General features: G+C 26.3%; 1 protein-coding gene across 3 annotated transcripts in view; it reads left to right on the top strand.

Moving 5' to 3' along the window:
- The window catches only part of LOC129955539 (phosphorylase b kinase gamma catalytic chain, liver/testis isoform-like), a 28232-nt gene extending 13456 nt beyond the window's left edge, over positions 1–14776 (top strand). For all 3 annotated transcript variants that reach the window (XM_056068234.1, XM_056068232.1, XM_056068233.1), the window contains exons 9-15: positions 211–301; positions 635–664; positions 1382–1505; positions 4190–4270; positions 5239–5280; positions 10762–10878; positions 11493–14776. In XM_056068234.1, coding sequence (XP_055924209.1) covers positions 211–301; positions 635–664; positions 1382–1505; positions 4190–4270; positions 5239–5280; positions 10762–10878; positions 11493–11645 — 638 coding nt within the window. In that variant the 3' untranslated portion in view covers positions 11646–14776. The remainder of the gene's footprint in view (positions 1–210; positions 302–634; positions 665–1381; positions 1506–4189; positions 4271–5238; positions 5281–10761; positions 10879–11492) is intronic.
- The last annotated feature ends 1987 nt before the right edge of the window (positions 14777–16763 follow it).

The following is a 16763-nucleotide window of genomic DNA, read 5'->3' on the forward strand; positions in this document are numbered from 1 at the left end:
ACATTGAATTTTATGATTAAAAAAATAGGTTAATCTGCTCTATTATTTCGAATATATTGAGACAAAACTTAACATTTTTTTATTATTTCTAGTGAGTATATGTATAGTTTTATAGCATGCTTAGTATGCATGTCATTTTTTGAAGTATTTTTTTATAGAATTAGTATTTTTTTGATAAAATGATAATTTTTTAAAGTAATTTACTTTCAGAATTATGTGGTACTCCTGGATATTTAGCTCCTGAATTATTGAAGTCTTCTATGTATGAAAATGCCGAAGGTTATGGAAAAGAAGTTGACATGTTTGTATAATTAATGATAGTTTATCACTTTAACCCATTTTTTTAATATCATTTTCACAATAGTATATCTATTATTAGCAATATGCATTACTATTAAACTATTTTATTACTAAAATTGATAATACTTTTCATGAATTTTGTTTCAATATAATAATATACAATATATATTTAATATAATTTAATGCCTATTAATAGTAAAATAGTGATATTTTTTAGTTTATAGCATTTAACATCAGTTTAATTAATAATTTTATTTATTTTTAAGCCATTATTGAATGTATTAATATTTTTAGAATGCTGTACATTTTAAAATAATTTGTCTTTATATTTTAGATGGGCATGTGGTGTTATCATGTATACTCTGTAAGTGTATAATTTTTTTAAAAATATTTTTATATCAATATAGCTTTTGAAATTTTGTAATAAAATCTAAAAATTAAAAAGAGAGTTTTGTTGAGTTACTGTCAAAATTATACTTAGAATTTTAATTTCCAAATTATTGTTTACTTTTCCTGTTATTTGTACAACATGTTTTTTAAATAAAATTTAAAAAAATAGATATTAGCCTTTATTTTTAAAGAATCAAATGGAATTTGTAGAATAAAAATAATGTGAATAAAAATGAAACAAAATATATATTCAGATATTTAATTAAATGAAAATTAATTCATATAAACTTTGGTATTTGTTTTTCTATTTTCTTGTGGTATAATAGTTTACTGTGAATGAGATATAGATTTCAAATTACAAAATATCATTAATCATAATTAAAGAGCCTTAATATTTTCAAAATTATGTGGCATATAATTTGTGTTAAAATTCAAGCTAAGTTTCTTTGCTGTTTCTTTTTATATTCTATTGTTCATATCAATAATTTATAAATATAAAATATATACAAATTAAATAAATTGTGCATGTCTGTGTACTAATTTACTTAAGGAGTTTCTTATACAAAAAATACTTACCTTTTTTTAGTGATATCCAAATTATCTTTTAATTATTTATTTACAACATGTCATATACAAGTGCAAGATTATTTGTTAATTATGATTGCATAATAATTTACTTTTTCTCCCCTAGCCTTGTTGGTTTTCCACCTTTCTGGCATAGGAAACAAATGATAATGTTAAGAAATATAATGGAATGTAAATATGAATTTTGTAGTCCTGAATGGGATGATATTACAGAATTGCCCAAAGATTTGGTAAGAATGTTGCTTTAAAATTTTATACAAGTTTCATTTTTATATTTAGTTTTTCTATATATTAGTTACTTATTACATATCTGTTATGGATTGGTTCAATTCCCTTATCTTGGATATACTTAAAAATTATGTATTAAATTTTTTAATTAAATTTATTTCAAAACTTTATTTTCTGTATATTCCTTTTTTTTTCCATTTAGATGTTCATTTAAGTTTCTGGCAGATATAATAATCTTTTTTTTAATATGTCAAATAGCTGACTTTTCATCAATATTATATTTTAGATATTTAAAAATTACCTCATTTATCTGTTTCTTTCATATTAATTTATTTATTGATTAAAAACTTTTTTCCTGTGATTGAATATTGGACATCTTGAATGCATACAGCATTCAGTTGTTAATTGTTAATGATACAATTCCACTATAAAGTGACTGACGAATTTTATTTGAAAATATGGAAGTACCAAATAACATATTATGTAAACTTATATGAAAAAAATAAATATCTGGATATTAAATTCATTTTATCTGGGTGTGTATTTGATTCATTTAGATGTATATGATCTGTTTTGCTTATATTTTGAAGATTTAACTCTTATTAATATTAAAATGTGTGATTGCATTACAATTATTAGTTATATGAACATGAGGATAAGTTATATATATGGATGAAAATCATAATTCTTTAACTCAAAAACATTCAAAATTAAAAATCATTTTATATATGCATTTTGAATTGGAATATTACAGATTAAACTCTTCTTTTCCATTGAGTTTTAGATTATTATTAGGGTAATATATAAATTAAAAAAAAATATCGTCAAAATTTGTGTAGTGATTAGCATAGAATTGTTGAATATTTTCAAAATATTCGATTCCCTACAATAGCCCAAATATTCACATCCAAAAATATTTTATATATTTTATCATTATAGTTTTGATGGCAATTAATTTATTACTTTAGTATAGTTTTGATGACAGTGAATAACTTATTACATTATTTATTCACTGACCACCTAAAATTAACAATTCCTTTCATTCTTAACAATTTATTATGCCATAAAATACTAAATAAGTGTTTTTGAAATTATAAGTGCATGCAACTTTTTACTTACTTTTAGAAGCTAATAATCATATGGAGGTAGTTGCATATTCAAATTAGTCCATCTCTATCCCATCTACACTACTTTAGGGCATTAATTTCATCTACTTATTTTTTCTACTTGTTTTATATTTGCTTTAGTACTGAAACTGAACATGATTGCCTTGTAGAAAATTTTTGCTCTGTTGTGTAACCACCCTGAGGCAGAATTTCTACATAGTTTATTAAAATGCTCAGTGGTTGTTTCACTCATCACAAAACAAAATCATGAAGAAAGGGCAATTCTTCTTCTTTGCAAAGGTCAAATCTTATTTGAGTAAATGTATCAAAGATAATTTTATTATTCCACATTGTTGCCATTCTGTAAGTCCTATATAATCTTTAGCACTAAAGTTAATTTTAGATACATGAAACTTGCAGAAAAATGATTGTTGCATTTTTCTTGTCCTTACAGAAAAAAATGTTATGCATATCTCATTAATTGATTTATAATATTTTATCAGTAAGTAAATAATAAATATGTATTCTGGTTGAGTAAATAAAACTTTTTTTAAGATGGTTATATCTGCACTTTGTTTCAGTTCATCACTTAAGGATCTTGAGAAATAGGTAAATTGGTGGTGTTGAATAAGTGCTTCTTTTATGGTTTGATGACATTTAGTATAAACCACACGGATGCTTAAACCACCAATATGAAACAACAGATATATTATCAGTATGAACTAGCATTCCTATTTAATTTATCAGATAGCACTCTTTTGTTTGTGTAAAGATTAAAGCATCCAAGTTGTGAGCATTCCGGAGTTTTTATTATTAAAAAAAATGAGGTAAAGTATAGCAGCCATATGGAAGTCATAGAAACTAGGTTGCTTCTCTTATTTATATTATTTTTTGTTACAAGGAATTCTATGTCAACTAGGAAATAATAAATTTCTATCAAATAAGAAATTTATGAAAACATCCATATAGCTTTTTGAAACAATGAATTGGAATGTAGAATATTCATTTCATAATATTGGCCTTAATACTTCTAACAGGATTTTGGCTCCCCATATTTATCTATGTCTTCTTTTGACAAATGGTTTACTTCCTATTTTTCTTTCATCATTGTTGTTTATTTATTTATTTATTATTATTATTGCTTTTAACAAATATTTCATATTTTTAAATTTAAATTCTGTGGTAAATATTTATAAGCATGGTTATCATAAGTTAGTCCGTATACAAATTATGTAGTTTGTTAACAACATCAACTTCTCCATTGAAAACTCATTTATAAATTTTTTAAGATTAATGGACTTAAGAATTTTTTTGAAAACAAATAGTTCTTAAGTTCAAATATAAAGTAATGTATTAATTATTATTGTCATTTTAATTATTAGAATATTTCTTCTGTGATTCTTATCAATATAATAATTGGATTAATGAGAAGATTACGTAAAGTATTTAAATACCATAAATAAATTAATAAAAATAAACACTAAATAATCTGTGACTTAGTACATAGATATGTGACTCAATTTTTATATTATTTAAGTATGTCTTTCTGAATTATAATGAACTTTCATTCACATTTTTAGATTAGGAGGCTTTTAATTCTTGATCCAAAAAAGAGGATAACAGCTTCACAAGCTCTGCAGCATGACTTCTTTAAAATTGTTGTAAGTGTTTTGTTATTATTACATGTTGTTAAGTGTGGTGTGTATTTGCGTTTTTAACTGTTGTATTGATGTCAGTGATTGAATTAAAACCAATGGAAATTTATCATTAATATTCATATTTAATAAATATTAACTGTTGAAATCTAAGTATAAAATATCTTTATTAAATTAATGAATAAAGTTTATTTTGTAGAATACATTTGGTATCTCAATTTTTGGATACTAAATGTAATCTACAAAGTAAGTAAATGCTTTGAGGAAATATGATTATATAAATCAATCAGTATTTACAGATATCTCTCACTTATTGCTAAAAAAATTAAAATAGTAGTAATTATAGATTTAAAATACAAAACTATAGTTTAGTTATACATGTGTTTAAATTTTGTACTTTTTTCATTAGTAGTTTGCATTTCTTATAAATTTAATGAACTCTGATCACATAATGCAATTATTCCTAATTAATGAAATTCACTTTAGGTTTTCCTCTCAACAGAATTTTATTATAACTCTGCATATAACTCTGATATTTATTTAAAATATTTTGAGAGTCTTTTTTTAAAACATTTTTTGAGAAGTTAATCATGTTTGTGACATCTTTGTATCGTAATCTAGTTTTGAGGCTGGAATTCAAGATTTAATTCCATGGAAGATCTTCTATGTACATAATCTTGAAGTATGTTAAATCTATTGAGGACCAAATTTCTTCCTACTGTTCATGTAGTGCAGAAATTTGGAGATTGGTCCAGCTTATTGCCATTCCCCTTTTCTAATGACAATTCAAAATTGAAATACTTATCCCTAAACAGTCATCATATTGCTTCAAAAAGGCATTAATTGTTTTATCAATACAGAAAAAATAGGAAATAAAGGCAAATAATGATTGAATGAATAAAATTAGCTGTTAATTTTTTAACATTAAATCCTTTTATTTATTTTTAAGTGTAATCACTGTTTCTCTTTTTAAGGTTGCAAAAGGAAGAGTTTTTAATGCCCGTAAAACATTTCAAGTAAGTGTGTCTTTATGGATATGAAGAATTTTAAATTTATTTCTTTATTGAATATTACTTTTGTAAATTGATAATAGCTATAATTTATTAAGTTTTTTTAGAGAAAATGTAGCTTTCTCTCTCTCTCTCTCTCCTATATTTTCTTCAAATGCTTCCAGTGGAATTTCTTTTCCTCATACACTTGTCCAAGTACAACCTGTGAACAATTGGGGTTTCATTCTTTCTCCTCTTTCTATTAATCTTCTTTGCTTATATCTCTTGGTTCATTGATTCACTTTTCAGCTTTGTTCAGTCATATCGTTTATGAGCTGTAGTGAATAAGCATAATACCATAATAGATAATTTATTATTACCTATGAATTAATAAGCAAAATATCTCCACAGGTAGTTGAGGGAGGCCATGAACCTTATTTTTTAGTTATTTGAAAAGAAAGCAAAGCACTTTTCTGTTTCTTTGCCAGAATGGCTTAATGAAAGAAAACTTTTCCTTTCGCTTCCAGCCTGAAATTCTTATTATTATCTATCATTATTTGAAAATAAGTAGAAGTGGTATTTTCTGTTTAAGAACATAATTTGAAACATAAACATAGGATTGTTTCTCCCTTTCAATAGATATTGTCAGGTATGTTAAATTTTTTTTATGTTAACTTTTTTATAAAACAAAAATTCTATTTCTCCATTCTTTAGAAAAATTTTATTTCTTTTGACTGTTTTATTAATTAATGTGCAATAATTGGACTTTCAAATTTTATTTATTAGGGAAATGTGATTTTATTTATTGTTAGCTGATATACCCAGCATTGCTCATAATTAAAATATTTTTTTCCTTGTATTTTCTGTATAAAAATATCTTTTACATAAATTATCACACCACTCAAAATCTACATTATTTTTTGAAATGCTTTTTATTTAAAGTTAATGAAAATATCACTTGAATTAATTTTTAAAAACTACACAAAAGCTAATTTTTTTTTCTATTAATTAGTAATGATTTTTAATGAATGGCACAAAATCTATTCGTCAATATTTTTTTCTTTTTTGTGCAAACTATTCTTTTTCCATACACGTCATTACTATGGTGACTACAGAATTTTCTTCATATATTTTATATTACCTTGAATTAAAATGCTATTATTTTGTTTAGGTGTGTTCTATACCTGATTAGAAAAATTACCCATAATGTTTCTCTTTTTTTTCTTCATAGATCTCTCTTTTTAATAGTAGCCTTGAATAACCTTATGTACTACTTGGGGAAGGCATTAGGTCGAAAATTCAGTTTGGGATGAGATTTAGTATAATGCTAGTATATATTTTAGAATGTTTACTGATGAAAATTTTAAAGCACAATAGCCAGTCAATTTCGAGAAAAGTCCTCAAACTTTCTGCATAGCTTTTATACCAATATGTGGCTCCGATGTGCGAATAGTATAGTGGTTAAGATGCTGGCGTAGAATTCAAGAAACCCAAGTTCGATTCTGGGCTAGCATTTTTCACTTTTTTTTTTTTTTTTTTTTTTCCTAATTGATTTCAAATTAATCAAACAATTTACAAAGAGTTTCAATTAATGTTTTTAATTTTGGGAAGAAAAACAATTATGAGTATGAATGCATTTTTTTAAATATTCAGAATTACTTAAATTAACAATTTAATGATGGTTTCAATCAATATAATACTCATTTTTATACGGAAAAAAAATTAATGTATTTTCTCTTTATGCATAAGTTATAACTTATTTTTTAAAAGAAAAATAATTATGTCCATGTATATTGTTCTTATATTATAGCTATAATTTAATTTTTTAGTTTAAAATAATTATAAATATAATTTTAATTAAAAAAATATTTCAAAATAACTATTCAAATCAAGGTCCTCATAACATATTTCTTGCCAGTGGCCCGTATCCATAGAAAGAGGTTTGCCATTACCTCAGAGAGATTGGACTTCTACTTGTTGGCCCGTGGGAGTTGTTTTATTTCCCTCCTATCGCCCAATGATAAACCTGTGGAGCGGTATTCTCCTATCCACCACCTGGGAATGCAATCCACCATCACACTTGCAGATGCGAACACTGTGCCCAGATGTAGACTTATAAATCAGCCCTCTAGAAAGCCTTTAATCACGGACTTTGATTTCCCCAGAAATATAACAACTATACTGGCTAGATTAAGAACAAATCACTATAAGAGAATGAAGATCCTCTCTGATAGGACAAGAACCTATATTTACTGCAAGAACTGCCCAAAAACTCAGCTCACACCAAGATACATCTTCGAGTGACTATCTATTACTGCAGATATCTTAAAACTTGGCTGGTTGCCGCTAATGGATCCACTTCGGGAGATCCTTTACAGTCCTGAAGCACCAAAGCTGGCGGCAGTGGTCCTCCAGACCTTTGACAATATCTGAGACTTTTTTCCCTCACTTTTTGCATTTCCATACACAGCAACAACAAAATAACTATTTTTATCTTAAAATCATTAAAAGTTTTAAATTTTTTGGATTTTAATGAAGATAAATTATTTATTATAACTCAATTAAGCCGTATTTGCATCGAGAATTAAAGGGAGCAGCTGAAATAAATAAAATTATATCGGCAAACATTATAAATAATAATCTAAAAGAAAAAGTAGAAAGCAAGTGTTAAGTTATGGAAAGCATAGGAAGATGGTTCAAAAGTTTTAGTAACATACAATATACTTTGTGCGCTGTCCGATTTTGTGAAGAAAAACAAATATTTTTCAAAGATAAATGAAATTTTTTTATCGATTCCTTTAATTTTTCTCTTGTGAATAATTATTATTTATGAATTTTGCAAGATGTCAAAATATATCCATCTTGTTTGAAATGTTTTTTATGATAACTATTATTCTGTTTCTTGTATTTAATAAAAAAATTATGAAATATTTTTATAATGTCTAATTTAATTAATCTTTGTCATTTAAGTTATACACTGAGTGGCCAAATTATTATGACCACCTGACAATTTTAAGCAAAATAAGTTATTGTGTTACAGTATTGCCGCTAGAGGGCGGATAGCTACAAAAAGGGAATGCAAAGAAAGTGAACCATCAATTGCACTGTGTTACGCGCGGAGATATGGCCAAAAACCATGACTTAACTGAATTTGAACGTGGGAGGATTGTATGCGCTCGAAGCGTCGGAACCACTATCAGGAAAACGGCTGCTCTTGTGAAGTGTTCAAGAGCAGCAGTTATTAATGTGTAAAGAGAGTGGACTTCCAGGCAGAAAACCGGGTTTCAACTTCAGGCTTGTGGTCATCACAGGCTACTGAAGGAGCAACTGTGAACGTCTCTGAACGAACTGTGCGTTGCATGTTACACCATATAGACTATGGGAGCTATACTATTCGAAAGCCTCTGCTGTCTGCCTTGAACAAGAGCAGACATCTCCATGGATTGGACAGTAGATGATTGGAAAAGGGTCATGTGGTCTGATGAATCACGTTTTCAATTACACCATGCAGATGACAGGGTTCGTATTATATGGCGAAAACAGCACAAAAGCATGGACCCCCAACTGCATTGCCACAACACTTCAAGCTGACGATGACAATATTATGGTTTGGGGGATGTTTTCTTGGCATTACATGAGTCCTTTGATTACTGTGGAACAGCGTCTGAATGCCCAAGGGTATTTAAGTGTTCTTGCAGGTCAAGTACATCTTGTTATGTTAATGGTGTACTCTGCTGGGGATGGATACTTTCAACAAGACAATGCTCCTTGTCATACAGTTTTTATTGTCATCAAATGGTTCGAAGAACATGACACTGACTTTACCTGCCTTCGTTGGCCAGCACAACCACCAGATCTCAATCCAACTGAGAATTTGTGGGATGAGATCGAATGGTTTGTCAAGCAACTGAATCCAGTGCCATCCAATCTGAAGGAACTGGAAAGTGCAGTTCATTGGATATGGGGTCAAATTCCCCTTACCACCTATCAACATCTCACAGAATTTATGCCAAAAAGAATGCGAGCAGTATTAAGGGCTAAAAGTGGTCCAAGGGGAGGTATTGAGGTCATAATAATTTGGCCACTCAGTGTATATATAATGATTTTTCCTTTTTTAAAATAAAATTATAATTCAAGTATTAATATTTATTTTTATGGAACATTTATTTTTTAAAATTCATTTTTAATTGATAAAAAGAGTTCAATATTAATTAAAACTGTAATTTTATTTCAATTTTTAAAAGAAAAACACTTTTATATATTAAATTTTTTTTTAAATTATAATTCAAGTATTAAGAGAAAATACATTTATTTTTCCCATATGAAAATTTATTTCATATTAATAAAATCATCTTTAAAACGTTAATTTAATTGAAGTAATTCTGAATATTTAAAAATTCTCATTCATTCAATTAAGTTATAATCCAAGAATTAGGGAAGTAAATATTTATTTTTGCATAAAAAAAATGAAAGACATATTAATTGAAACTGTTAAATTAATTTCAAATAAATTAGAATTGTTTTTTTTTAAAGCAAACATTGCTAGCGAAGAATTGAAGTGTCTCCGGAATGCTATGCTAGCATCTTTTTTAATCACTATGCTATCCGCGCCATGACAACGGCGACACATCATTATTATGTAAGCTATACAGAAAGTGTGATGGCCATTTTCTAGAAATTTATTTGTTATTGTGCTTTAATATTTTCATGAATGAATATTCTATATGTACACTGCCTTAAATCCCATCCCGAACTGAATTTTCAACTTTATACTCTCTCCTTGTTAAGATAATTTTTTAAAATTTGAAAGTTTAAATGAAACATTGCAATTATTGGCTTAGAAAAATTTCATATAATTATTGTTTCTGTTTCAAAATAATCCTTGTGACAGATATATGTATTTTCTACCTTTTTAATTAAATATATATATTTGGTACATTTTTATTGAAATTTTTTTCTCTATTTATATGAATGCTATGAATATATGTGTATTTACAAGTCTGAAGTTCTGCTTTGCTACATCTTTATTTCAGTATGACATTTTTATCATTTTTATTTTTCCATTGTAGTGTTAATTGTTAGTTTAAAAAAAAGCAAGTTTCTGAATCTGTTTTGTTGTAGTATTGTTGATGTATTTAGTTAGATTTTGATAATTTTCTATCAATATTTTACAAGCAGTGGATAAAAAAAAATGATATTTAAAAAAAAATGTATGCTTTTTTTTTTGCAATAGATAGTATTAGTTTAATATTTTTGTATAGTATTAGTTTAATATAATTAGTAATAGTTAAATATTTTCTGCTACTTTTCCAGTAGCATGACATTTAACTAATATGAGTGATTATGTTAGCAGTTATTTTAAAATCCATTAACTCACTTAGGACATTAAGAAATTCATTAATGAGATATATAATTGAGTTTAATGCAGAAAATTTTTGTTAGTTTGCTTACTAATTTGAAAGAAAACTTAAAAGACCATTGACAATTTTTTCTACATCATTTTTTCAGTTTGGTATCCTTTGTGTACGAGCTATGATTCGTTTAAAAAGATTGAAATATACTCCTGAACCATTATCAATTGATATTGCAAAAATGGATCCTTATCGTCTAAAGACTTTAAGAAAGGTAAGAATTATGTGTGTTCATTCTTAAACAAAATCTAGTTATTAAAAAATTCTATAGGAGAAAGATTACTTCTAATTTAACAACTGGATTCCAGTTAAATTTATCTGTCCTGGTATTTTGGTTATTTTAAAAGCAAAATCGCTCACATTTTTATGACAGATGAAATGTAATATGTTGTTTTGCACATGATTTGCCATATTTCGGAGGGAAAAAAAGTTCTCCTTAGGGGGCACAGTATTTTCTTGTGAGTCGAATGAACAGATGCAAGATTATTTTTGACTGCAGAGTCTTATTTGCATATGCAACAATATATGTTTCTTGGGTCCCTGTTGTCAAGATTGGCACAAATGCAGATTTCATGATCATTAATGTGCGAAAGATTATTCCTTGGCTTTTGACCTTTGTGAAGAATTATGAGATCCATTTTTAAAATCTCTTTATATTGCTTTAAATCAAGACATTAATTCAAAAAATGAAATCAAGAATTTATTTGTGGATGTGTAGTTGTTTCTCATTTTCTTTATAAATTAAAAGAAAATGTAAAAATGCTAGGAAGCAATTATATGTAATTCTTTGTTTTTTTGCTTGCTTTAATTTTCCACCTCTTCATTTAGGTGATAGATGGTTGTGCATTTCGTGTGTATTGTCATTGGGTCAAGAAAGGTGAAATGCAGAACAGAGCTGCTCTTTTTGAAAATAGACCTCGTGTTGAAGTTAAGAATCTTTACAATGAAGCCTTAAAACTTGTTACAGTTAGTGCTACTTAGTATTTCAATTCCTTCATTTATATTCCTGTTATGTTTTCTTCATCGCTCCCATAGGAATAATTTAGGACTGGTCTGTTAGAATTCTTTGTATATTAATTTATTATGTTAAATTTTTGTTAAAGTGAAATTAAGATGTTTTTGTTATTATAGTTATTAGTGATTTAATTTTTAAATATCTGGAATTCTATTGGAAAGTATTTTATGAACAAATATATTTTGTGTGCTAGTGTATATATTTACATCTTTATCTTGTATATATTATAAAAACCTTTCATACTTTTCTGTCCTTTTGTCCATTCTTATGCTATCCTTCATTTTTAGTTAATTTATTTTCATCCTTTTTTTTTTTTCCTTTTCTCATTTGCATTAGAATAAGCTATCCCTAGTATATGAACCATGTTTGCCAAATTTTCTGGGCATTCTTTTTATTTTCAAATAATTTTTCTGAATGACAAAATTTATTTAAAAATGCTTTCCTTAGTCAAAAAGATGAAATGTTTGAATTTAAGTTATATTCAGAGAAAATTTTTATTTTAAAATCAAACTTGAACTACAAATCAAGTTTTTTTTTCATAATTAATGTTGTTTTTACATTTTTCTTGCCATCATTTTATAGCAAAAGCTCTTTGACTGGAAAATGTACTATGATGTAACTTTTTTTGTATTCAAGTTTCCTTTTTTAAAACTGGTTTCGTATAATAAACTTTAAATATTTCTTTTGTAATCGCATTTCAGTTTTTTTTTTTTAAACTTATTGTCTCTTATGCACAATTGATTAGTTTTATGAATAATTTTAATGGAATATTCTCAGTCAGGTGATTTTTGAAAAGTCTTTTTTATTATTAATGATTATTAATATTATTATTTTTTATGATTAAATTCTATAAAGCTTCTGTGAGCCTAAAATTTTGATAACCTCATTTATGGTTTTTAACATTAATAAAAATTATTTTTGGAAGACGTTTTGTATGTTATATGATTGATTGAATTAAAATGATGATTAAAAGAGTTTAAATAAAGTGTTTGGTAATCAAATCAATTCTTAAACTTATCATATTTTTCTTGATTATTCACTGAAATTTTTAATAGCATTGCTCTTTAGTTATACTTAGGTTAGATTCTATATGAAACCATAAGTTTGGAAGTTGTTTGATTTCTAATTGTCCTCAGAAAATATTTGTGGTCATAAGTCCTCAATATTAGCTTAATAATCTGAAATGGACATTGCATTATAGATAATTTTGTTAAAAAGTAAACTGTTTCAATTGCAGAACAGATCATTTTTAAAAAATGTTATAGCTTTACAAAATCATCTTGGCTATAAAAAAAAATTATTATGTGCAGAAATTTTCTTATAATCTTTCTTATTTTCTTGGAGGTTTTATTAATATCTATTTATCCTGCAATTCTAACAATTCTATTTATCCTGCAACTTTCTACTCCTTAATAATTGATTAACTTACATTCAAAATTAAAAAAATTTTTTGTCTAAATTATTAGATTTTTTTAATTCAATTATTCTTTAAGTAAACTATAACATACATAGCATAGTTATACTTGACCTAAAGCAAAGTAACTTTTCCATGAAATTCCTTGGAATATTCACGGTACCAATATAGTCCATGCAAATATAGATGGAAAGTAAATGTGATAGAACAGAGGAAATTGAATAAAAAGTTTATAAATACATATATTATATATGATGTAAGATATCTTATACTAATACACAGAAAAACTGTTCAATTCAATCCAGAAAAGGCACAAATATTTTAACATATTTAATAAAATCAAGTTCAACAAAGAGCATAGATACCTTTAAAGTTTTCATAGTAATATATATATATATATTTGTGAAATGTTAAATTAATAATTAAACCAGAACTCCTTTGTATCAGTTATGTGTCTTTATGTTATAAAACCAATGGTGTTTTTCAGATTATTGAAGACTAATTAAATTTCATTTTATGAGTTTAGTTTTCAAGAATTCCATGAAAAAATAATTGAGCTAATCTTGCTTTGAAACTGATTAATATGGTTGGGGGAAAAAGTGCATTTCAGAATAAGTTGATTAACGGTCAGTACTGTAGCTTTATCATATATGTGTATGATAATTAACAATTTTTATTATTTAAAATTGTACAAAAAAAAACACATCTATAAAATAAATGAATAAAATAATGCCATATTTTATAACTGTTTGTAATTTGTAACATTCGTGAAAATTTGTAGTTAAATGTAGGGATTTCTTAATAGTGCCTTTTGTGTTCCTTATATTGATTAGATACTGATTTTGAGACTTTTACTGAATAATTAGATTTATTCATCTTAAATTTGGAAGATTATTTCCTGGAAAATATTGTCTATGATTATCTAAAAGTATGTGATAAATATTTGCAATTTTAAATGTGATAGAAGACAAGGAATACATTTATTTCAAAACTAATAAGTTGAGTGCCAAATAGCTAGTTTTAATCCAGTGAATTTTTCATTGTTTTATGATCAGATATCTGAAGTGGAGCATAATTATGAGGTTATCCACATTTTATATTCTATTTGTAATAAAAGACTCTTAAGTAATAATTTTGATAGAAAGAATTAAGATAATTGAGAATATCAATGAGTTTGGTGGTTGATTCAAAAAAAAAAATTATCATTAACTTTGTATCAACAATTTTCCTGGTTAATTTATTTATTTATTATTATTATTATGCATGACATATATTTTACTTCTATTAATTTTTATTGGAGTAATACTTTTTTTTCCCCACGTTTCTCAAGTTATTTTAATATTTACTTATGTCAAAATAAAATTGAGTTCACGTTCTGTTTTAAAGTCACCATTTTGATGTATTTCTTTTCATGTCCTTATATGTGTATGTATTTTGTATTGTTCACAAAGAACCAGTGTCTTTCAATGGAAAATAAAATTGCAAATATGTGACATGTGAAAATGCAACAATGCTCAATAAGATTCTTAATTCAATAATGCAAACCTCTATGTCTATGCTGTTTAATTTTAGAATTTACTGATAGATTTGAAAAGAAAAATAATGAAAACTTGTGTGAAGAAATCCTTCTGTTCTCAATACTTGAAGAGTGTGATATTCATGAAAATAAAGCCTTACTCTCTATTTTGTATTTGTATATTGATTTGTATATTACTACACTGACCAGTATATTCCTGTATAAATAAGTGATCTTCAACATTTATATTTTTGATTATCTATACTTATATAAAGCTCAGTGTGTGTGTTGGTGCTCTACAGAAAAGACCATTTGACCTACAGCTACCAAATTTGGTACATGTATACCTTGGAGGTCGGAAATGTGCACCTGCCTCCTGGGTTTCCTTTTTTTGAATTTTTAATTAGAATTTTAATTATTAATTAAAAACTAACATTCCCGCCAAAAAAATCTTTTCATTTTCCCCACCGCCAAATGAGTAAGGCTTCAGTTCCCCCCCCCCCACTAATGAGGCTAGCTTTAATATTTTTCGGCCGATTATTTCAAACGATTCTGTTTATTTTCTTAATGTTTGAGGCATTTAAAATTAAACATTGCTGATTAATCGATCTTTCAGATTCATTCTGAAGTACTTTTGAATTAAAATAAAAAAGAATAAAGGAAATTAAAAATTTCTAATCTGCATAGCGTTACCCCAACTGGCATAGAAAAGTTCATGCATTTGCGTTACCGTAACTGACGATGAAAATTGACGCATGTGCATTGTGTTCTGATTGCTGACAATTATTATCAATGGATAAGGACTTGATTTATATTATTTTTAGGTTAGTTGTATGCTTTCGTAATTAAATTGTATTTATGTTCTATATATATATATATATATATATATATATATATATATATATATATATATAATTTAAAAAGCTTATAGTTTTAAGTACATCGTTTTTTAAGTAGTTTTTTTTTAACCTGTTTTCAATCGAATATTTTAAACGATTCGTTTTATTTTCTTACTGTTTGATGCATTTAAAATTAAACATTGTTAATTAATCGATCTGCTCATGATGAATCAGAGAAAATTTTGTTGACAAAGTTCTTGAGATATTGCATAAATTAAGAAAGATATTCTTTAGTGCCCGTAAAGTTTAACCGTTCAGTGACTCTGTTTTCAGCAATCATATTATTAAAAATGCTTTGTTTCAGTAAAAAAATATTATTATATTAATTGCAGATTAATCCTTTCCACTTTAATTAATTTAAGGCATAAATTCTACCGGAGCTAACAGAAAATTAGACACATATTACGTTATGACTGAAGGCCTATATAATGTTATGAGTGAATTATATGACTATGAAAATTTAAAGTTTTAAAATATTTTGATTAAGAAGCTATGAAAGTAGGAATTGCATAAAATATTTAGTTATTAAAATTTTAACGAACATTTATTGGTTGGATTAAGATTATTAAGGTTAATTGTTTGGATTAAGATCTGCGAACCTGCTGGTCGCCAAAGCCGGCTAGTTGATAATAAGGACTATGTGTGTATTAGCATACCTTTTTGTTTAAAAAAGGAGCAAAAGAAATTTCATTATTTGTGAAAAATATATATTAATCCCTGTTTATAAATTAAATTTTTATTTAAATTGAAATAAATTTTCTTTCAAATTCTCTGAAACGTAAGGAGAACTTTTTATAAAGGTTTTATAACAATTAATTAAATATTTTTTTTCATTTAAAAACTAACAAATACAATTAACTATGCCATGTTACTATGTACCAATACTGCTTAACTCACCAGAGAGTTCATTCATTAACTTGGATAGTATGAATTACTTTCTTATTTAATTCAGAATAAATTTTCTGCAAATTTTGTCTCAAATACTCTGAAGCATAAAAAGGACTTTGGAAAGTTTCATGAAAATTGATTAAATAATTTTTTGTCAATTAAAAGCTGTAACACATATAGATGCAATATTAGATATTTTAGATGTCCTTCTTTCAATCAAATGCAATCAACATTCAGCACAGAGCTGCCTTGTAGCCTCTAGATCACATACCAAATTTCATTTATTTAAATCGTTGCATTTTGTCTCATCATATATGCAAAGTACAAACAGCAGAAGATCAACATCCTCAGGGATTTGGTTCAAAAT

The sequence above is a fragment of the Argiope bruennichi genome, chromosome 2 (assembly GCF_947563725.1).
Source record: "Argiope bruennichi chromosome 2, qqArgBrue1.1, whole genome shotgun sequence".
In the NCBI taxonomy this organism is placed as follows: Eukaryota; Metazoa; Arthropoda; class Arachnida; order Araneae; family Araneidae; genus Argiope; species Argiope bruennichi.